The sequence below is a fragment of the Manis pentadactyla genome, chromosome 5 (assembly GCF_030020395.1).
Source record: "Manis pentadactyla isolate mManPen7 chromosome 5, mManPen7.hap1, whole genome shotgun sequence".
NCBI lineage: Eukaryota > Metazoa > Chordata > Mammalia > Pholidota > Manidae > Manis > Manis pentadactyla.
The window spans coordinates 92,212,660-92,235,968 of NC_080023.1; the positions used below are offsets into that span (position 1 = coordinate 92,212,660).

The 23,309-nt window shown below is 37.2% G+C and overlaps 1 protein-coding gene across 7 annotated transcripts in view; it reads left to right on the forward strand.

The window, feature by feature from the left end:
* Positions 1-23,309, forward strand: part of SEC24B (SEC24 homolog B, COPII coat complex component) — a 117,670-nt gene that overhangs the window by 69,987 nt on the left and 24,374 nt on the right. For 5 of the 7 annotated variants that reach the window (XR_008997818.1, XM_036920895.2, XM_036920897.2 and 2 more), the window contains 3 exons: positions 3,804-4,027; positions 19,114-19,298; positions 22,413-22,515. Coding sequence is in view for 6 of the 7 variants with exons in the window: in XM_036920895.2 (XP_036776790.2) it covers positions 3,804-4,027; positions 19,114-19,298; positions 22,413-22,515 (512 nt within the window). In the remaining variant the exon portion in view is untranslated. The remainder of the gene's footprint in view (positions 1-3,803; positions 4,028-19,113; positions 19,299-22,412; positions 22,516-23,309) is intronic. The other 2 variants (XM_036920896.2, XM_036920898.2) reach the window with 1 other exon arrangement.

A 23,309-nucleotide genomic window follows, 5' to 3' on the forward strand; every position in this document is an offset into this window, starting at 1 on the left:
AAAGGCCATGTATGACAAACCCAGGCTGAAACAACTAGAACAAATAGTTATAAAATTCATATGGAACCACAGAAGACCCTGAATAGCCAAAGCAATCCTGAGAAGGAAGAAAGAAGCTACAGGGACTACATTTCCTGACTTCAAGCTCTACCACAAAGCCACAGTAATTAAAACAATTTGGTACTGGCACAAGAACAGACCTATATATCAATGGAAGAAACTGAGAGCCCAGATATAAACCCAAGCATATATGTCAATTAATATACAATAAAGAAGCCATGGACATACGATGGGGAAATGACAGCCTCTTCAATAGCTGGTGTTGGCAAAACTGGACAGCTACATGTAAGAGAATGAAACTGGATTACTGTCTAACTCCATACACAAAAGTAAACTCAAAATGGATCAAAGACCTGAATGTAAGTCATGAAACCATAAAACTCTTAGAAGAAAACATAGGAAGAAAAACCTCTTGAATATAAATGAGCAACTTTTTCATGAACACATCCTCTCAGGCAAGGGAAACAAAAGCAAAAATGAACAAATAGGACTACTATCGAACTAAAAATAGGACTACTATCAAACTAAAAAGCTTCTGTACAGCAAAGGATACCATCACTAAACAAAAAGCCATCCTACAGCATGGGAGAATATATTCGAAAATGACAGATCCGACAAGGGGTTAACATCCAAAATATATAAAGAATTCACATGCCTTAACGTCCAGAAAGCAAATAACCCTATTAAAAAATGGGCAGAGCATATGGACATACACTTCTCTAAAGAAGAAACTCAGATGACCAAAAGGCACATGCAAAGATGCTCCACATCGCTAATTATCAGGGAAATGCAAATTAAAACTACAATGAGATATCACCTCACACCAGTTAGCATGGCCAACATTGAAAAGACTAAGAACAATAAATGCTGGCAAGAATACAGAGAAAGGGGAACCCTCCTACACTGCTCGTGGAAATGTAAATTAGTTCAACCATATGGAAAGCAATATGGAGGTTCCTCAGAAAACGAAAAACAGAAATACCATTTGACCTGGGAATTCCACCCTAGAAATTTACCCAAAGAAAACAAGATCCCAGATTCAGAAAGACATATGCATCCCTGTGTTTATCGCAGCACTATTTACAATAGCCAAGAAATGGAAGCAACCTAAGTGTCCATCAGTGGATGAATGGATAAAGAAGGTGTGGTCCATGTACACAATGGAATATTATTCAGCCATAAGAAGAAAACAAATCCTACCATTTGCAGCAACATGGATGGAGCTACAGGGTATTATGCTCAGTGAAATAAACCAGGTGGAGAAAGACCAATCCCAAATGATTTCCCTCATTTGTGAACTGTAAGAATGACGCAAAACTGAAGGAACAAAACAACAGACTCACAACAACCTAAGACAGGCACAGTCGCTGGGGGGCCATCAGGTGAGAAATCGGGGATCAACAGAGGTGAGGCTTAGAACCTCACCCCCCCTATTTTGAGAGAAATCTTCTGCATCCGTGGATATTTTGTTGCCCTTGGCACACACCTGATCATCTACATTTGCCCTCTTACAGCACTAAACTATGTTTTCTACCTTTATCTTGCATCTACCTACCACTTCAGCATTTTATTAAAAAAATAATAATAATAATAATAATAAGGGAGAAATGTGGGATTCACATATAAATCAAGTATAAAAATCAAACGAATAATCATAATTGACCTGATTGTTTATAGTTCATGATGCGTGATCAAAACCGAAAGTTTCTGTGATGACTGCCCTTGCACTGTTCACCATGTAAGAACTTATTCACTATGTAAGAACTTGTTCACCATGTAAGAACTTGTTCGTTATGCTTCAGAAGATTGGAGACTGTTGAGAATTAGGCTTGGGGTTGATTAATGACTGTGCATTGAGTCCACTATACAGAATTTTATCATTGTTAACAACCATATGATCAATAAATATGAGAGATGCCCTCAAACAAAAAAAAAAACAGCAGACTCACAGACTCCAAGAAGGGACTAGCAGTTACCAAAGAGGAGGGGTGGAGGAGGGTGGGTGGGGAGGGAGGGAGAAGGGGATTGAGGGGTATTATGATTAGCATGCATGGTGTAGGGGGGATCATGGGGAAGACAGTGTAGCACAGAGAAGGCAAATAGTGACTCTGTGCATCTTACTATACTGATGGGCAGTGACTGCAGTGGGTGGATGGGGGTCTCAATAATATAGTTGAATGTAGTAACCACAATCTTTTTCATGTGAAACCTTCATAAGAGTGTATATCAATGATACCTTAATAAAAATAAATAAAAAAATAAAAATTCACTAAAACATGAATAAAACAACTATACAGTACTTCAGAAGCTTCAAATTAACCTGAAGTGAAATGTCCTCTCTGTTATAGTTAAAAGGTCATGGCCTTGGAGTTAGACCTGGCTTTCTCTGAATTCATTTAATCAACTAATCGTAATATTATTATGAACTGTGCTTTGACAGTAAGTGAGTGACCTTGGGCAAGTTTTTTAGCTTTATATACTATACCAAAATCAAGGAAAGGTGTGAATATCCATAGCAGTAAAATTAAATGAATTGAAAGTCACTACATGGCAGGTAGTAGGATAAATCTTAGGTTTATAGAAATGTAAATAATACCCTTTTCCTAAAGAAGGCGAGAAGATTTAGACCTCCATATTTATGACTCCAGTTTTTTATTCCTTACACTGATGACTGTTGTCATGTAAGGAGACCTTTCCATTTACATTCCTGAGGAAGGACAAGCAGGAGATGTAAGGATATGACACTGCATTGAAGCCCTAGTTCTTTTAAGTAAGCCAGTCCTTGACTAATTAGCACAAGATGATAGCAGAATATCTAGGTACATATCTCCAAATGAGAAGCAATAGAGTCAGAAATATGTGATTCTTCCAGAAACTTTTTAAAAATAAATTTTATTAAATCACATGCTTTTAGGAACATATTTTTTGCAGAGTCTGATTGCTGATGAAGAATATAATATTTTATATGAAAAATACATTAATAGTATACAAAAATGTTAATCATAGTTATGTGTACTGGACTAATTTTTGTTGTTAATCTTACGATTCAGTTTTCTTCAGTGTTTTCACAGTTTCAATCAGTGTTTAGTTTTAAATTTAAATGAAAGCAGAACATTCATTCATTAAATTTTATTTGGCATCTGTTACATAGCAGACTTGCCTTAGGAGCTGGACACTATTCTGGGCACTGTCTTTCATACGTTCATGGTTTTGCCTCTGTAAATAATGCAGACTTCCAAGGGACTGTGGCAATACCATATTTTTCTGTGAGCTTTTAAAATAGATGACAGACAAAAGGCAAGTTAGAAAAGAGCAGTTGACTTCTTTTTATTGCTCTGCTTTGTTTTCTGCTTCTTGGCCTCATTCCTATTGAATGAATAAAAGGGAAGATTATTATATATATGTGTGAATATTTATATTATATCAAGACCTTATCTGTTAGAAATACTGAGTATTTGTCAGTGAAATGATACAGAATGTGGGGTTTTCTTATTAGTACTTCTGTAAACAAAAGATAAGAAAGGGAACATGTGAAACAAGATTAACAAAATATTGATGATTATTAAAGCTGAGTGATGGGTATAGGGGTTCATTATTCTGTCTACTTTTGTGTATATTCAAATTTTCTAATGATAAAAAGGTAAAAAAAGAAAAAAAATGCCAAACGTTATGGCTCATCCAGGAGCCAAGTCTTTAGAAAGTCCTGATTTGCAGGTGTTAACACTGTGTTTTCCCTTTGTTAGATATGCTTTCTTCATCAGCAAGCAGTCCTGCTCCTGATCCCACTCCTGAACCTGACTCTGCCCCGGCTCCAGTTCCCACTGCTCCTCAGCCTTCAAAAATGGCTAAGCCATTTGGATATGGTTATCCAATTCTTCAGCCTGGTTATCAGAATGCTACAGGACCACTTAATTCTGGAGTACCATCCAGTAGCCCAGCGTATTCTGGATTCCAGCAGTATGCTCAAGTATGTATTTAGTCATATAAAGAAACTGCATTTCTAAAAATTATGAAAATCATTGTCTATTCGAACATATCCTGGTGATTCAGGAGGATCATTGGTACAAATACAGATAAGCCTAGATCAGACATACATGAATTTGTTCTAGTTTTTTTGTGTGTGCAGACATAGAAAAGGTAAAAGAAAATATAAGTATCATATATTTAAAGAGGTTAAACCTGAATCAAGATATTTGCTGTGTAGAGCTGAGTAGGTGAGACAGAGACCCATATGAGGCCCACAAAGCTCAAAGTATTTACTATCTAGGCCTTTACAGTAAAACCTTGCTGAGGGGTTGGGAGATATTAGCGGTGATTTTTCTTTTCCTCATTGTACTTCATTTTTCACAGTCTCTCCAATTGCAGGTATTTTATAGTTAGGAAAGTAAAATAAATGTTAAGTTACTTAAAAATTCTATATTACTAAGCTGGCTTCACTTCAAAAAATATGGCATGATATAAATGTGGTTTGTGATTTTTGTTCTAACTCTTAACTTGAAGAATCATCACCATGACATGTGACTGAAAAGGGTCATAGCCTCCACACACATAAATGCTCATCAGTACTTATGTTCATTCACTATATCTATGACCTGTTCTGACATGACATTTTTTGAAGTCATCTCTTAAATGCCACATCAATTTAATAACACAGAATGGTAAATATTTTACATTTATTGATAAGAAAATAAAATAGAAGCAAATGACTAAAATGGCAAAACCATTCTACTTATAATAAAAAAAGTGCTCTTATAGACTAAGCTTATAGACAACATCTTCTGCTAAACTAAGAATGAAAATTAGAGTACAATAGGAAAATTGTTTGTTTCTGGAAGCTAGGAGAGGTACTGGAGAAATATGGTTGGTTAGTACAGATTTCCCTGCCTTCCATTTTATTAGATTTTCTTTATGGCTTTAAAGGTCCTCATGAAACACTTATTTTAGTTCTTGTCTGACTCTTGTGTTTAGGCAAATTGCTACTTGGGATCATAATATATAATTTATTTCTACATTTTAATGAGAAGAAAACCAAGTTCAAAGAAAGAATCTAGTTTTTGGATGAAGTGTTGGGCAAGGAAGGAATTTTTTGAAATAGTGTGTGGTCTATAAGGAAAAGGATTTTTTGGCCTACTTGGTTTCCTTGACATGTTTAGGAATAAAGTCCTAGTGTGACTGGACCTCAGCAATGGAAAATAGCAGAATGAGATTAGAGAGCTAAGAAAAGACCATAGTCAGAAGCTTGGATTTTACCGTGAGTGCAAAGGGTAGACTTTGGAGATTTTATGTAATGGGATGATATCTGATTTACATTTTTAGAGATTCATTTTGGCTGCTGTGTGAAGAATGGATAAGGGATGGAAGTATTTGGAAAGACAAAAATGGAAACAGGGAGAGAGACAAAGAGCTTTGCCAGAAATAGGTACTTATGCTTTGTTCTAAAGTGGTCCTACCAGTGGAGGAAGTGAAGAGTGGATGGATAAGGGATATCTTTTGACTCGCTGATGGAATGGCTTTGGTAGGTAAGAAAAGGGAGGCATCCAGAATAGCTCGTAGGTTTTTGGCAAAACAACTGGGTAGAAGGTAGTATATTCGCTTACTTGATGATGACAAAGGAATAGCTGTGATAATGGAAATTGAGTTGGCCATGTTAAATTAAAATACCTAATAGACATCTAAGTGGAGATGTCAGACAGGTCAATATTTGCTGAACAGGTATGGAGAAATAATGCCATAATTTATATTCCCAGCAAAGTATATATGACTGTCATTTCTCTATATTATGAAGTATACCAAGAATTATTTTTTATAAGCAAAACATTTTTTTCATAATTTTTAGTCATTTGTGTTCCTTTACTGGAGTCCCTTTTCATACTGTTTCACCACTATTCTGCTCAGATCCTTCTGTTTTGTAAAAGCTGTGTGTAATAAGTATATTAACCTTTTATCTATATATATTGAAGTTTTTTCCCAACTTGACATTCATTTTCAATTTTAATGGTGTTACTTTTATACTGGACAAATGTTTAAATTTTATATAGTCATATTATAATTTGTGTTTACCTTTTTTGGTATTCTTTAAAAGGTTTTTTCAGCCTTAAGTTTAGGAAAATATTTAGCTCTTGCTTTTTAGATCTTTGGTGATTTCAGTTTTGCATCCTTAAGCCACTTAAGATTTTATTTTGGTACATAGTGCAAATTAATAAATCTCATTTTCTTAATAATAATTAGCTCCAAGTTCACTGTCATTTCTTAAATAATCTATCTTTGCTCATTAAATATCCCACCTCTATTTAATATCCTAAATTTTCATGAACTTGGGTCAATGTTGAGTTTTCTGTTATATACTGTTAGTGATACATACAATCATTTTTCTCTTATCCTTTACAACGCTACTGAAAATCCAAAGACTCCTCTTTTTTTTTCTTTTTATTGGCAAATATACATGTTTCATGTATACAACTTATATAGAGATATACATATGAATTATATATATATACTTAAACAAAGATTGTGAAATAATGACCACAGGTAAGATAATTAATACATCCCTTAGCAGCGCTGGTACAACTTTCCTTTATCACTATGATTTTTTTTTTCCCTCTCTTTTTCCCACCTTCATCCCTCCCTTCCCACCCATCCTCCCCAGTCCCTTTCCCTTTGGTAACTATTAGTCCATTCTTGGGTTCTGTGATTCTGCTGCTGTTTTGTCCCTTCAGTTTTCCTTTGTTCTTATACTTGACATATGAGTGAGATCATTTGGTACTTGTCTTTCTCTGCCTGGCTTCTTTCACTGAGCATAATACCCTCCAGCTCCATCCATGTTGTTGCAAATGGTAGGATCTGTTTTTTTCTTATGGCTGAGTAATATTCCATTGTGTATATGTACCACCTCTTCTTTATCCATTCATCTACTCATGGACACTTAGGTTGCTTCCATATCTTGGCTATTGTAAATAGTGCAGCAATAAACATAGGGGTACATCTGTCTTTTTCAAACTGGAGTGCTGCATTCTTAGGGTAAATTCCTAGAAGTGGAATTCCTGGGTCAAATGGTAAGTCTATTTTGAGCATTTTGAGGAATCTCCATAGTGCTTTCCACAGTGGTTGAACTAATTTACATTCCCACCAGCAGTGTAGGAGGGTTCCCCTTTCTCCACAACCTCACCAACATTTGTCATTGGTTGTCTTCTTTCCATGATGGCAATCCTTACTGGTGTGAGGTGATATCTCATTGTGGTTTTAATTTGCATTTCTCTGATGACAAGCGATGTGGAGCATCTTTTCATGTGTCTGTTTGGCCATCTGAATTTCTTCTTAAGAGAACTGTTTTTTCAGCTTCTCTGCCCATTTTTTAATTGGATTATTTGCTTTTTGTTTGTTGAGGTGTTTGAGCTCTTTATATATTTTGGATGTCAACCCTTTATTGGATCTGTCATTTATGAATATATTCTCCCATACTGTAGGATGCCTTTTTGTTCTATTGGCGGTGTCCTTTGCTGTACAGAAGCTTTTTAGCTTGATATAGTTGATTGTTCATTTTCCCTTTTGTTTCCCTTGCCCAGGGAGATATGTTCATGAAGAAGTCACTCATGTTTATGTCTAAGAGATTTTTAGCTATGTTTTTTTCAAAGAGTTTTATGGTTTCATGACTTACATTCAGGTCTTTGATTCATTTCGAATTTAATTTTGTGTATGGGGTTAGACAGTGATCCAATATCATTCTCTTATATGTAGCTGTCCAGTTTTGCCAGCACCATCTGTTGAAGAGACTGTCATTTCCCCATTGTTATGTCCCTGGCTCCTTTATCGTATATTAATTGGCCTTATATGTTGGGGTTAATGTTTGGTGTCTCTATTCTGTTCCACTGGTCTGTGGCTCTGTTCTTGTGCCAGTACCAAATTGGCTTGATTACTATGACTTTGTAGTAGAGCTTGAAGTTGGGGAGTGAGATCCCCCCCACTTTATTCTTTCTTCTCAGGATTACTTTGGCTATTCGGGGTCTTTGGTGTTTCCATATGAATTTTTGAACTATTTGTCCCAGTTTGTTGAAGAATGTTGATGGTAATTTGATCGTCATAGGGATCGCATCAAATCTGTATATTGCTTTGGGCAGGATGGCCATTTCGATGATATTAATTCTTCCTAGCCAAGAGCATGGAATGAGTTTCCATTTGTTAGTGTCCCCTTTAATTTCTCTTAAGAGTGTCTTGTAGTTTTCAGGGTATAGGGCTTTCACTTCCTTGGTTAGGTTTATTCCTAGGTATTTTATTCTTTTTGATGCTATTGTGAATGGAGTTGTTTTCCTGATTTCTCTTTCTATTGGCTTATTGTTAGTGTATAGGAAAGGCACAGATTTCTGTGTTAATTTTGTATCCTGCAACTTTTGTGTATTCCGATATCAGTTCTAGTAGTTTTGGAGTGGAGTCTTTAGGGTTTTTTATGTACAATATCATGTCATCTGCAAATAGTGACAGTTTAACTTCTTTACCAATCTGGATTCCTTGTATTTCTTTGTTTTGTCTAATTGCCATGGCTAGGACCTCCAGTACTATGTTAAATAACAGTGGGGAGAGTGGGCATCCCTGTTTTGTTCCCGATCTCAGGAAAAGCTTTCAGCTTCCCGCTGTTCACTATGATGTTAGCTGTGGGTTTATCATATATGGCCTTTATTATGTTGAGGTACTTGCCCTCTATTCCCATTTAGCTGAGAGTTTTTATCATGAATGGATGTTGAACTTTGTCAAATGCTTTCTCAGCATCTATGGAGATGATCATGTGGTTTTTGTCCTTCTTTTTGTTGATGTGGTGGATCATGTTGATGGATTTTCAAATGTTGTACCATCCTTGCATCCCTGGGATGAATCCCACCCACTTGGTCATGGTGTATGATCCTTTTGATATATTTTTGAATTCGTTTGCTAATATTTTATTGAGTATTTTTGCATCTACATTCATCAGGATATTGGTCTGTAGTTTTCTTTTTTTGGTGGGTTCTTTGCCTGGTTTTGGTATTAGGGTGATGTTGGCTTCATAGAATGAGTTTGGGAGTATTCCCTCCTCTTCTATTGTTTGGAAAACTTTAAGGAGAATAGGTATTATGTCTTCTCTGTATGTCTGGTAAAATTCTGAGGTAAATCCGTCTGGCCTGGGGGTTTTGTTCTTGGGTAGTTTTTTTATTACCGTTTCAATTTCTTTGCTCATAATTGGTTTGTTTAACTTTTGTGTTTCTTGCTTGGTCAGTCTTGAAAGGTTGTATTTTTCTACAAAGTTGTCCATTTCTTCTAGGTTTTCCAGCTTGTTAGCATATAGGTTTTCATAGTAGTCTTTAAATTCTTTGTATTTCTGTGGAGTCTGTCATGATTTTTCCATTCTCATTTCTGATTCTGTTGTGTGTTGATTCTCTTTTAATAAGTCTGGCTAGAGGCTTATCTATTTTGTTTATTTCCTCAAAGAACCAGCTCTTGGTTTCATTGATTTTTTTCTATTGTTTTATTCTTCTCAATTTTCTTTATTTCTTCTCTAATCTTTATTATGTCCCTCCTTCTGCTGGCTTTAGGCCTCATTTGTTCTTCTTTTTCCAGTTTTGATAATTGTGATGTTACACTATTCATTTGGAATTGTTTTTCCTTCTTTAAGTGGGCTTGGATTGCTATATACTTTCCTCTTAAGACTGCTTTTGCTGCGTCCCACAGAAGTTGGGGCTTTGTGTTGTTGTTGTCATTTATTTCCATATATTCCTTGATCTCTATTTTAGTTTGTTCGTTGATCCATTGATTATTTAGGAGCATGTTGTTAAGCTTCCTTGTGTTTCTGAGTCTTTTTGTTTTCTTTGTAGAATTTATTTCTAGTTTTATACCTTTGTGGTCTGAAAAGTTGGTTCGTAGAATTTCAGTCTTTTGGAATTTACTGAGGCTCTTTTTGTGAGCTAGTATGTGGTCTATTCTGGAGAATGTTCCATGTGCACTTGAGAAGAATGTGTATCCTGTTTCTTTTGGATGTACAGTTCTATAGATATCTATTAAGTCTATCTTTTCTCGTGTGGTGTTCAGTGCCTCCGTGTTCCTTACTTATTTTCTGCCCAGTGGATCTATCCTTTGGGGTGAGTGTTGTGTTGAAGTCTCCTAAAATGAATGCATTGCATTCTATTTCCTCTTTTAGTTCTGTTAGTATTTGTTTTACATATGCTAGTGCTCCTGTGTTGGGTGTATGTATATTTAGAATGGTTATATCCTATTGTTGGGCTGAGCCTTTATCATTATGTAATGTCCTTCTTTATCTCTTGTTACTTTCTTTGTTTTGAAGTCTATTTTGTCTGATACTAGTACTGCATCTCCTGCTTTCTCCTCTCTCTTGTTTGCCTGAAATATGTTTTTCCATCCCTTGACTTTTATTCTTTGCATGTCTTTGGGTTTGAGGTGAGTTTCTTGTAAGTAGCATATAGATGGGTCTTGCTTTTTTATCCATTCTGTTATTCTGTGTCTTTTGATTGGTGTATTCAGTCCATTTACATTTAGGGTGACTATTGAAAGATATGTACTTATTGCCATTGCAGGCTTTAGATGCATGGTTACCAAAGTTTCAAGGGTAGCTTCTTTAGTATCTTACTGCCTAACTTAGCTCGCTTATTGAACTTTTATATATACCGTCTGGAGATTCTTTTCTTCTCTCCCTTCTTATTCCTCCTCCTCCATTCTTTATATGTTGGTTGTTTTATTTTGTGCTCTTTCATGTTTCCTTTAACTGCTTTTAGTGGGTAGTTGATTGTATTTTTTGCCTTTAGTTAGTATTTGGTTGGTCTGCTTTCTTTGCTGTGATATTATTTTCTCTGGTGACATCTGTTTAGTCTTAGGAGTGCTCCCATCTAGAACAGTCCCTCTAAAATACCCTGTAGAGGTGGTTTATGGGAAGCAAATTCCCTCAACTTTTGCTTGTCTGGGAATTTTTTAATCCCTCCTTCGTATTTAAATGATAATCGTGCTGGATACAGTATCCTTGTTTAAAGGCCCTTCTGTTTCATTTCATTAAATATATCATGCCATTCTCTTCTGGCCTATAAGGTTTCTGTTGAGATGTCTAATGATAGCCTGATGGGTTTTCCTTTATAGGTGACCTTTTTCTCTCCAGCTGCTTTTAAAACTCTTTCCTTGTCCTTGATCTTTGCCATTTTAATTATTATGTGTCTTGGTGTTGTCCTCCTTGGGTTCTTTGTCTTGGGAGTTCTGTGTATTTCTGTGGTCTGTTCGATTATTTCCTCCCCCAGTTTGGGGAAGTTTTCAGCAATCATTTCTTCAAAGACACTTTCTATTCCTTTTTCTCACTCTTCTTCTTCTGGTACCCCTAAAATACGGATATTATTCCTTTTGGATTGGTCACACGGTTCTCTTAATATTGTTTCATTCCTGGAGATCCTTTTATCTCTCTCTGTGTCAGCTTCGATGCGTTCCTGTTCTCTGGTTTCTAGTCCATCAGTGGCCTCTTGCATCTTATCCATTCTGCTTATAAATCCTTCCAGAGTTCGTTTCACTTCTGTAATCTCCTTCCTTGCATCTGTAATCTCCCTCCGGACTTCATCCTTTAGGTGTTGTATATTTCTCTGCATCTCCATCAGCATGTTTATGGTTTTTATTTTGAATTATTTTTCAGGAAGACTGGTTAGGTCTGTCTCCTCTGGTATTGTCTCTGTGATCTTTGTCTGCCTGTAATTTTGCCTTTACATGGTGATAGAGATAGTTTGCAGAGCTGGCACGAGTGACAGCTGGAAGAAATTCCCTTATTTTTGGTTTGTGGCGTTCCTCTCCTAGGAGAACAGCGACCTCTAGTGGCTTGTTCTGGGCAGCTGCATGCAGAAAGGGCTTCTGATTCTTGCCTGGCTGGTATGGAGCTTATCTCCGCTGTTGCTGTGGGCGTGGCCTGACTGGGGCTTGTGCTCCGATATGGTGGAGCTGCGTTGGAGGGAAAACGGCCGGGAGGGTATTTATCTCGGTGAGGGGCCTCCGTGCTCCCTGCTGCCCAGGGGGTTAGAGTGCCCAGGGAACTCCAGATTCCCTGCTGCTAGACTAAGTGTCCCAGGACACTTCCGTCCGGCTGTGAGGTCCCTCTCCCTTTAAGACTTCCAGAAAGCACTCGCTTTTTTTTGTCCCAGGTGCAGCGTCTGCAGGGACCCACTCACAGGTCTTACTGTCCTGTTTCCCCAGTTTCCAACACCCCACGCATGCACTGTGTCTGCGCTCTGGTGCCGATGGCTGGGGCTGGGTATTTAGCACTCCTGGGATCTCTCTCCCTTCCCACTCCGACTCCTCTCCTCCCGCCGGAAGCTGCAGTGTGGGGTGCTCGGCTCCCGCTGGGCCAGGGCTTGTATGTTACCATCTTCGCGAGGCGCTGGGTTCTTGCAGGTGTGGATGTGGTCTGGCTGTTGTCCTGTGTCTTCTGGTCTCTCTTTTAGGAAGAGTTGTATTTGTTGTATTTTCAAAAATATATGTGGTTTTGGGAGGACATTTCCACTGCTCTACTCATGCCATGTTGGCTCTGCCCCTCTTGCTGAGGATTTTAAAGTTAATCCTAGGCAAGGGGAAATTGAGGGGAGTAGGGAAAAAAGCATTTCTTCCATAATCACAGTACTACTATCATATCCAACAAAAATTAATAATTTCTAAATGTTATTCAAAATTTAGCCCAAATTTTTTTTGCTCGATTGTTTTAGAATTTCTCTTTTACAGTTGTTCAAATCAGATTCAAATATCCAAATTGTGTTTACTTATATTCTTTTAATTCTCTCTTAAATTTTCAAAGAAACCTCCATCTCCATTTTTTTATGCCTTTGATCTTTTGAAAAAACTGGGTCTCTTCTCCTATAGAATATCCCACATTTGGCTCATTGCTTCTTGTGGTGTCATTTACCTTTTTCCTCTGTTCTATTTCTGTAAATTGGAAATCAGATCTAGTGGTTTGATTATTTTCACGTTTCTTACTTTATTTATTTACCAAAACCAAATAAGCGAAAATATAATATACCTTATATTGTTTTTATAAGTAAAATTTGCTTATAAATTTTTTTTGGATCATTAATCTACAATTACGTGAGCAATATGGTTGCTAGACTCCGCCCATCATCAAGTCCCCACCACATACACCATTACAGTCACTGTGCGTCAATGTAGTAAGATGCTATAGAGTCACTTCTTGTCCTCTCTGTGTTGTACAGCCCTCCCCATGCACCTCCCCCGCTACATTATGTCTCCTAATCTTAATGTCCCCTTTTCCCCTATATCTCTCCCTTCCTAACCATCTTCCCCAGTCCTTTTCCCTTTGGTAACTGTTAGTCAATTCTTGGGTTTTGTAAGTCTGCTGCTATTTTGTTCCTTCAGTTTTTTTCTTTGTTCTTATACTTCACAGATGAGTGAAATCGTTTGATACTTGTCTTTCTCCACCGGGCTTATTTCACTGAGCATAATACCCTCTAGCTCCATCCATGTTGTTGCAAATGGTAGGATTTGTTTTCTTCTTATGGCTGAATAATATTCCATTGTGTATATGTACCACTTCTTCTTTATCCATTCATCTACTGATGAACACTTAGGTTACTTCCATTTCTTGGCTATTGTAAATAGTGCTGCAATAAAAATAGGGGTGTATATATCTTTCAAACTGGGCTGCTGCATTCTTAGGGTAAATTCCTAGGTCAAATGGTATTTCTCTTTTGAGATTTTTGAGGAACCTCCATACTGCCTTCCACAATGGTTGAACTAATCTACATCCCCACCAGCAGTGTAGGAGGGTTCCCCTTTCTCCACATCCTCACCAACATTTCTTGTTGTTTGTCTTTTGGATGTTGGTCATCCTTAGTGGTGTGAGGTGTTATCTCATTGTGGTTTTAATTTGCATTTCTCTGATGATTAGAGATGAGGAGCATCTTATCATGCGCCTGTTGGCCATCTCAGTTTCTTCTTTGAAGAAGTGTCTGTTCCGCTCCTCTGCCCATTTTTTAATTGGATTATTTACTTTTTGTTTGTTGAGGTACATGAGGTCTTTATATATTTTGGATGTCAACCCTTTATCAGATATGTTGCTTATGAATATATTCTGCCATCCTGTAGGATGTCTTTTTGTCCTATTGATGGTGTCCTTTGCTGTACAGAAGCTTTTCAGCCTGATATTGTCCCACTTGTTCATTTTTGCTTTTGTTTCCCTTGTCCGGGAAGATACGTTCATGAGGAAGTTGCTCATGTTCATGTCCAAGAGATTTTGCCTGTATTTTTTTCTAAGGTTTTATGGTTTCATGACTTATATTCAGGTCTTTGATCCCTTTTGAATTTACTTTTGTGTATGAGGTTAGACAATGATCCAGTTTGATTCTCTTACATGTAGTTGTCCAGTTTTGCCACCACCAGAGGTTGAAGAGGCTGTCATTTCCCCCATTGTATATACATGGCTCCTTTATTCTATATTAATTGACCATAAATATTTGGGTTAATATCTGGACTCTCTATTCTCTTCCACTGTTCTGTGGGTCTGTTCTTGTGCCAGTAACAAATTGTCTTGATTACTGTGGCTTTGTAGTAGACCTTGATGTTGTTTTGTAGAATTTCAATCATTTTGAATTTACTGAGGCTCTTTTTGTGGCCTAGTATGTGGTCTATTCCGGAAAATGTTCCATGTGTCCTTGAGAAGAATGTGTATCCTGCTGATTTTGGGTGTAGAGTTCTGTAGATGCCTGTTAGGTCTACCTGTTCTAGTGTGTTGTTCAGTACCTCTGTGTCCTTACTTATTTTCTGTCTGGTGGATCTGTCCTTTGAAGTGAGTACTGTGTTGACGTCTCCTAAAATGAATGCATTGCATTCTATTTCCTCCTTTAATTCTGTTGGTATTTGTTTCACATATGCTAGTGCTCCTGTGTTCGGTGCATATATATTTATAATGGTTATATCCTCTTGTTGGACTGAGCCCTTTATCATTACGTAATGTCCTTCTTTATCTCTTGTTACTATCTTTGTTTTGAAGTCTATTTTGTCTGATACAAGTGCTGCAGCACCTGGTTTTTTCTCCCTATTGTTTGTGTGAAGTATCTTTTTCCATCCCTTCACTTTTATTCTGTGAATGTCTTTGGGTTTGAGGTGAGTCTCTTGTAAGCAGCATACAGATAGGTCTTGCTTTTTTATCCATTCTGTTACTCTGTGTCTTTTTATTGGTGCATTCAGTCCATTTACATTCAGGGTGATTATCACTAGATATGTACTTATTGCCATTGCAGGCTTTGGATTTATGGTTATCAACAGTTCATAGGCAGCTTCTTTACTATCTAACTGTGTAACTTAGCTCTCTTATTATGCTATTATAAACACAGTCTGGTGATTCTGTCTCTACCTTCTTATTCTTCCTCCTCCATTCTTAATATTATGTGTTTTATTTTGTGCTTTTTCGTATTTCCTTTGACTGCTTTTTTTCGATAGTTGATTTTATTTTTTGCCTTTAGTTAGCTTTTGGTTGGTCTGCTTTCTTTGCTGTGGTTTTATTTTTTCTGTTGACACCTATTTATCCTCAGGTGTGCTTCCATCTAGAGTACTCCCTGTAAAATATCCTGTAGAGTTGGCTTGTGGGAGGCAAATTCCCTCAGCTTTTTCTTTTCTGGGAATTGTTTTATCCCTCCTTCATATTTAAATTATATTCATGCTGGATGCTGTATTCTTGGTTCAAGGCCCTTCTGTTTCATTGCATTAAATATATCATGCCATTCTCTTCTGGCCTGTAAGGTTTCTGTTGAGAAGTCTGATGATAGCCTGAAGGGTTTTCGTTTGTAGGTGATGTTTTTTCTCTCTCTCTGGCTGCCTTTCATACTCTGTCCTTGTCCTCCTTGGGTCCCTTGTGTTGGGAGATCTGTGGGCATCTATGTTCTGAGAGACTATTTCCTTTCCCAGCTAGTGAAGTTTACAGCACTTACTTCTTCAAAGATACTTTCTATCCATTTTTCTCTCTCTTCTTCTTCTGGTACCCGTATAATGTTAATATTGTTGTGTTTGGATTGGTCACACAGTTCTCTTAATATTCTTTCATTCCTGGAGATTTTTTTAACTCTCTCTGCCTCAGCTTCTCTTTATTCCTGCTCTCCGATTACTATTCCATTTACAGTCTCTTTCACTTGGTCCAGTATGCTCTTAAGACCTTCTGTTCATTATTTCGTTTTTGTTACGTCCCTCCGGACTTCATCCATTAGCTCTTGCACATTTCTGTGTAGGTCTGTCAGCATTGTCTGAGTGATTCTTGACTAGACCAGATTCTTCTGCCTTTCATGGTGATAGAAGTAGTAGTGGCAGGGGGTGCATGTGTCAGCTTGGAGAACAAAGTCCCTTCATGCTTGCTGGTCATCTTGCCCTTCTCCCCTGCCTCTCTCAGTTACCCACACACAGGGAGCAATCTCTGGGATAATCACCTGAGCTGCCATGGGCTCGGTGTCCCTCCAGATAGCCAAGGCCCTCCAGGGGGTTGCACACGCACTAGGTGTGTTCTCCTGCAAGAATGGTGCCCCTTTGTGCCTTCTGGACCATTCTCCGACTTCCTCTGTGTCGGGCATCTGCACGCCAGTGGCAGCCTCTGGGTCTGTCCCCGTTAGCTGTGCGGTGGGAGAAGACACTGTGTGGTTGCTGTGGGTGGGCCGTTCTCCAGCTGCTCTGCAGTTGTGGTGGGTCAGCCAGTTTGCTTACTGCACTAGCCGGGGGCACTAAATGGCACACTGCTTATCACAGTGAGGGGATTCGGGGCTGCGTTAACCCCGAAGGGGTTGGGGCACCTGAAGTTTCTTATGACTCCCAGCTTGCTAGGCTGAGTGTGTCAGGACAATTTTGTCCAGCTGTTAAACCCTTGTCCCTTTAAGACTTTTAAAAAGCACCCGCTTTTCTTTTGTCCCAGGGGAGCTGGCTGTGGGGACCCGCTCCACAGTCTCCATCTCAGATTTTACTTTTTCTTTTCTCTTATATCTGGTACACCATGCTGTGTGTGTCTGTGCTCCCGGTGCAGATTACTAGGGCTGGTTATTTAGCAGTCCTGTGCTTCCACTACCTCCCCACTCTGATTCTTTCCCTCTCACTGGTGAGCTCGGGTGGGGGCTGTGCTCGGGTCCCGCCAGGTCATGGCTTTGTACCTTACCCTTTTCGTGAGATGCTGAGTTCTTGCAGATGCTGAGGTAGCCTGGCTGTTGTACTGTATCTTCTGGTCTCTCTTTTAGGAATAGTTGTATTTGTTGTATTTTCAAAAATATAGATGGTTTTTGGAGGAGATTTCTGCCGCTACTTACACTGCCATTTTGAGGCCCTCAGCTTATAAAAATTTTATAATCAAAAAAATATATATTTGCACCTTATAATGTGTGGTTGTCTCACTTTAATTGTGCTAAGATTGATTAGTGTATTCATATGGTAATGGCCTCATCCCTTCATTGTGAAGTTTCTCATTAAGCTTTCCACTAGTAGCTTTGTCATCTGTGGATAGCTATTTGTCATCTATTCCATATGACCATTAATTCCCTGAATCATTTATTTTACTATGGGTTGTAAAATGTTGATTTTCCTGAAAGTATCATTCTGCATTTATTAGCTGGAATTCTTCAATACATTCATGTAATGGAGTTCTCAGTAACTGAAAAAGAATGTGTAAAGTCTCTATGTAGATATAGAGTTATTATAGCAGGACTTCTTTAGTTGAAAAGAAGGGTCGTGTTTAGAGAACTGTATTATTAGTTTATATTTATAAATTTAAAAAATGGAAGGATTAACCTAAAAACTAATATAAATAGTTAACTCTAGGTGGAGGGATGGAGAGTGAAACACAGTCTCTTTGAATATTCCTTGTTGTGAAGGTTTGACATTAGAATTATATAAATGTTATGTTTACTCAAAAAACATTAAGTCAAAAAAAATCCTTAAAAATTAAAAGCAAACAAAAATGAATGAACCTGTTTATCAAGTTGCATATATTCTTATACAGAGAAAAAGATGGTTCCAGCTAATCTTAAAACCCAGCATTTTGTACATTCTCATTAGGATATAAGGACAAAATGAACTACAGAGAAATCTTACATTTAATTTAATTATCTTACCTTTATAATAGTATTGGTATTGTTATTTTGACACTAGGGTATTGTAAGATGAAACAAGTAATGCGGTTACCATTAAGAATCAAGATTTTCAGCAAAAGAAAAAAGAAATACACAGGTATAACAACAAAGAAGTTAAATTTGTATATCATCATCTTAAATTTGTATTGGAAATGTCAATGTGAACTCCATTTCCCCCTCCTCTATTTAAAAATACATGTTTTCTATCTCTGTGTATTTTAAAACTCTGGGAATAATAACAGCACACTAGCATGGACATGCTTATTACCCAAATTTCGGTTTCTAAATGCCATCCTTACCTGAAAGGAACCAAGATTCCTTTCTGGATTAATGACTAATTTGAGGTCTGAAGGAAGAGTAGAATACCCAGAAAGGAAGCTAACTAAGACTGGTCGGTTCACATCAAAAGGACACTTGGACCAGCTTGAAGGGGCTCTCCCTTGCCAAAGACTGTGTGGTTTGAGCATGAAAATGAATAACTATAATTCATTGTATCATTTGAGTTAATATAAAGCCTCCAATTCTTAACACTAAACATACAGCAAAAGGAACAAAATATAAGCAAATCAAAACTCATTAAACATCATTGATCATTTCTATGGATCATTATTCTGAAAATTCATAATTAAAAAACCCCAAAATAAAAGCATTTATGGGCCTTTCCAGTATGAACTATATACAGAGAAATCAAATTCTTGATGTTAAAAAGTATTGTTGCTGAAATTTTGTTGTGAAGTTTAATGGTAATAATGAGATTTAAATTTATTATTCATTATTTTGCTTTTTTGAGAATGCTTTATATTCAGCTGCACTGTGAAGTCATTCTGCTATTTTCAAGCCAGTTTAAAATTTTCTTCTTGCTTAACTGTATGTTAAAATCCTATATATAGTATAATAAATTTTACTCATGTTTGTTGTGTGTGTGTTTTGTTTTGTTCTGTTCTCTCTGCAGTATCCTAGTGTGAACCAGTTGTCCTCCAGTCTGGGAGGAATGAGTCTTCAGAGTTCTCCACAACCAGAAAGCCTGAGACCGGTAAACCTAACGCAGGAAAGGAATATTTTACCCATGACTCCTGTTTGGGCACCTGTACCTAACTTGAATTTAGATCTCAAGAAATTAAACTGTAGCCCTGAGTAAGTATTTATTTTATAATCTTTAGTAAGTAATACACTTTGTCAAAAACATTGAATGACTTTCAAAAATAATAGTAGTATTATGATAGTAATTCCTTGATGGGAAATTTTGTTACCATGGACTTTTCTATTTTAATTTGTACGGAAATTCCAGATGTAAAATTCAATTCAGGTCACCTGTTCCCGTCTCCATCCAGTCTCATTCACTGTCACCTCATACTTTGGAGATTTTTCTCTTGTTTGAGGGAACGGTTTCAAAAACTCAAATCTAACTGTATTTTTCTTAAATTTCTCTTCCCCACTTTTCACCAGTAATAATTTGTGATGTCTTCTAAATAAGGTGGACTCTTTCAAGTTTTTACCCTTCAATCTTTGCTTGAAAATGATACAGACTTCATGTTTGTATTCCCAAGAACAGGTTTTCTTTTCCCACTCATGAGAGAATGTGAAACCCCTAACCCCCAGCTTATTTATCCAGACTGTATTTAGGTTTGGTTCTCATTTTTTGAGTATCTACTCGCTTCATGGAGAAGTTTAGTTGGAAGCCTGTGTCTGGTAGCCACCAACCTCTTGTGTGTCCTCTGGGTGGATGAGCTCTGTTACTCACCTTACAGTGCTTCCAAAACCAAAATTTGTTTGTTCTTACCTGCTCTCAGTACTTCCTAAGAAAAGGATATTCCTCTGCACCCAGGTGCTTTTAGAAGACACCTTCCTACTGCTGCAATCTCTCCTCCTCATAAAGTAAGCTCTGATTCACAGAGCAATAGAGTCTTCTTTCTTATATTAGGAGAATTAGTGTTCTTCTTTAGAACTTATATTTTCCTTTTTTTAAAATAGTGTTTTAGCTCTTGAAAAACTTTAAGTTCCTCTTTTTTCAGTCAAAAATTTTAAAAGATTTTCAATACAGAAACAGAAAATGGAGCTGCCCCCTTCTGCTACACACCACCAACAACCCTTGCCCCCTCCCCATCACTGCTTAAGGCAGTGTCAAGATCATTTCCATAAAAATGTATAATTATTGATTCTAGGTTGGAAACAGCTCCTCATCCTTCTGAGTATAAACTCCTGTTAGGTCAGTAAGAGTGTGCATTCCAGCCTTGTACTATACATGGTTAGGTGTCCTATAAGCAGGTGACTATAGTTTATGTGTATGTATAAAGAGATCCCATAGATAGGAAATGGTATATATGTTTCTTCTCAGTTATGTGTTTTCTGTTAAAATCTGTCTTGTCAAAATAGCAAAGCAGAATAATTAGGAGTACAGGCTTTAGAGTTGGACAAACCTAGGTTATTCCCATGGTTCTACTGATAAGTAACTTTAACACTTATGCAAATCACTAGAACCTTTCAAATTTTCAGTATTGCCAACTGTAAAACAGAAATAATTGCTGCCTGCGTATTAAGGTAAATAATTTATTCAATAAATATTTACTGAATGCCTTCTAAGTTCCAGGCACTATTTCTAGGTGCTGAGAATGAAGAAGGAAGCAAAATAAAGTTCCCAGTCTCATGGAGTATATATCACAATACAGAGCACATTCTATCTGAAAGTCAAACCAATGAGTATACAGTTCTTACTTGACTTATATCCAGTCATTATAAGTTGAAAATAATCATTAACTTGAAAGTGCATTTAATACATCTAAAGTACAGAGCATCATAGCTTAGCCTAGCCTACCTTAAACGTGTTCAGAACACTTAGAGTCTACAGTTGGACAAAGTCATCTAATGCAAAGCCTATTTTATAAGAAGATGTTGGCTGTCTTACATAATTTATTGAATACTTGTACTTAAAGTGTAAAACAGAATGGTTGTATGGGTGAAGAATGGTTGTAACTGTACTGGTTGATTACTGTTGTCATGGTGTGGCTGACTGGGAGCTGTAGCTCACATCATGACACAGTATCATTCCACATATTGCAGCCTGGGGAAAGATCAAAATTCAAAGTTTAGTTTCTACTGAATGCATATCTATTTCATACCATCGTAATGTTGAAAATCCTAAGCTGAACCATCGTAGGTCAGGGGTCGTCTATGTAATATAATGTTTGACTATTACTATGAAGTAGGGAGTAATAAGGGTGGAGGTTGACTATGTTGAATTGAGGAATCAAGACACATTTTGCCAAGGAGTTAACATCTGAGTAGAAATCTGAAGTGAGAGAGAAAGCCATGTGACTCTCTAGGAAGGGTATGCCAAGCTGAAGGAACAGCAAATGTAGAAGTCCTGAAGCTGGAATCAGACTGGTGCATTCAAGGAACACCACCAGCTTAGAGCCCATACATATCTGGATATTTCTAGTCAACCACTCTTTAAAAACTTACTTTCATGGTTTTCAGTACTTCTGCTTCTTACCTCTTTGGTTGCTCCTTTATTGATTCTGTGTCTACTGACATTAACATATAACTTATAAATTACAAGCACTTTCTCTATGAAAGGAATTTTGCTAAAGTTGCACGAGGACAAAATGATCTCTGATTTTAAATGGAAAAGACAGGCAAGGTACACACCAACTAAAGCAAAGCAGACTGATGGCATAGAAACATAAACAGATCTCAGAGCACAGAGAAAGAAGCCATTCCTTCTGACTTAGGATCAGAGATGAGTTGGTTTCAGAAGCAGCAATAACTTTGATGAGTCTCAGAGAAGGAGCTCGACAGGTGAAAAATGGGCAGTAAAGCAGGAACAGCATCATTAAAGATGCAAATGTATGCATTTTGACTCATGTTTTCTACTCCCCTGTTCATGCTGTACATGCTGGTCCTAATGGGATAATGTTTTTTCCTGAAATATGTTGTACTTTTCTACCATAAAAATGTTGTGCCCTTAATTTAGATCTTGTGACATATATTACATATATGGGTGCTTAAAGTAACCAGGACTTTCCTGATTATAGTTAACATAGCCAAATGATTTTTACATTTGTCTTGAGTGTTCTTAATTATCTACAACAAATACCTACTTTAGTATATTTTCTTGATAGTTGACATAGTTTGTGTTTGTATTTTTTTTTTTTTTATATAATTATTTTTTATTGAAGGGTAGTTGACACACAGTATTACTTTAGTTTCAGGTGTACAACACAGTGATTCATGTGTTTGTATTTTTTGCAGCTCATTTCGGTGTACGTTGACAAATATTCCACAGACACAGGCTTTACTGAATAAAGCTAAGCTTCCTTTAGGATTGTTGTTACATCCCTTCAGAGACTTAACGGTAAATTAACATATTTTAAAATATTTGTGAGTACTGATATGTGTGCTTATGTACAAGGTTTTAGAATTTTTTCATCTTGTTTTTTAATTGAAGTATTGTTAATATACAATCTTCTATTGGTTTCAAATATATAAAGCAGTGGTTCAACAGTTTACCCATATAATTAAATCCTTACCACCCACTAGTACAGTTACTGTCTATCAACATAGGAAGATTTTAATTGAATCATTGACTGTATTCTCCCTGTGACCAACGTATGTTGCAATTGAGAATTTTTGTTCCTATTGTCTCCCTCATGCTCCCCACCTACCCACCCCCTCCCCCATGGTAACCACAGTCACTTCTCAGTGTCTATGGGTCTACTGCTGTTTTGTTCATTCTGTTTTGCTTTGTTTTTAGATTCCACAAATAAGTGAAATCATATGGTATTTGTCTTTCTCCACCTGGCTTTTCACTGAGCATAATACCCTCTAGATCCATCCATGTTGTTGCAAATGGCAGGTTTTCTTTCTTTTTTATGGCTGAATAATGTTCCATTGTGTATTTTTACCATACTTTCTTTATCCATTCATCTACTGATGGACCTTTTGGTGCTCCCATATCTTGGCTCTTGTATATAATATGGCAGTAAACATAGGGGTGCACATATATTTTCAAATCAGGGATTTTGTTTTCTTCAGGTAAATTTCTAGAAGTAGAGTTACTGGGTCACATGATATTGCTATGCATAATTTTTTGAGGAACCTCCATACTCCTTTCCACAGTGGCTTCACCAGTTTACATTCCCATCAACT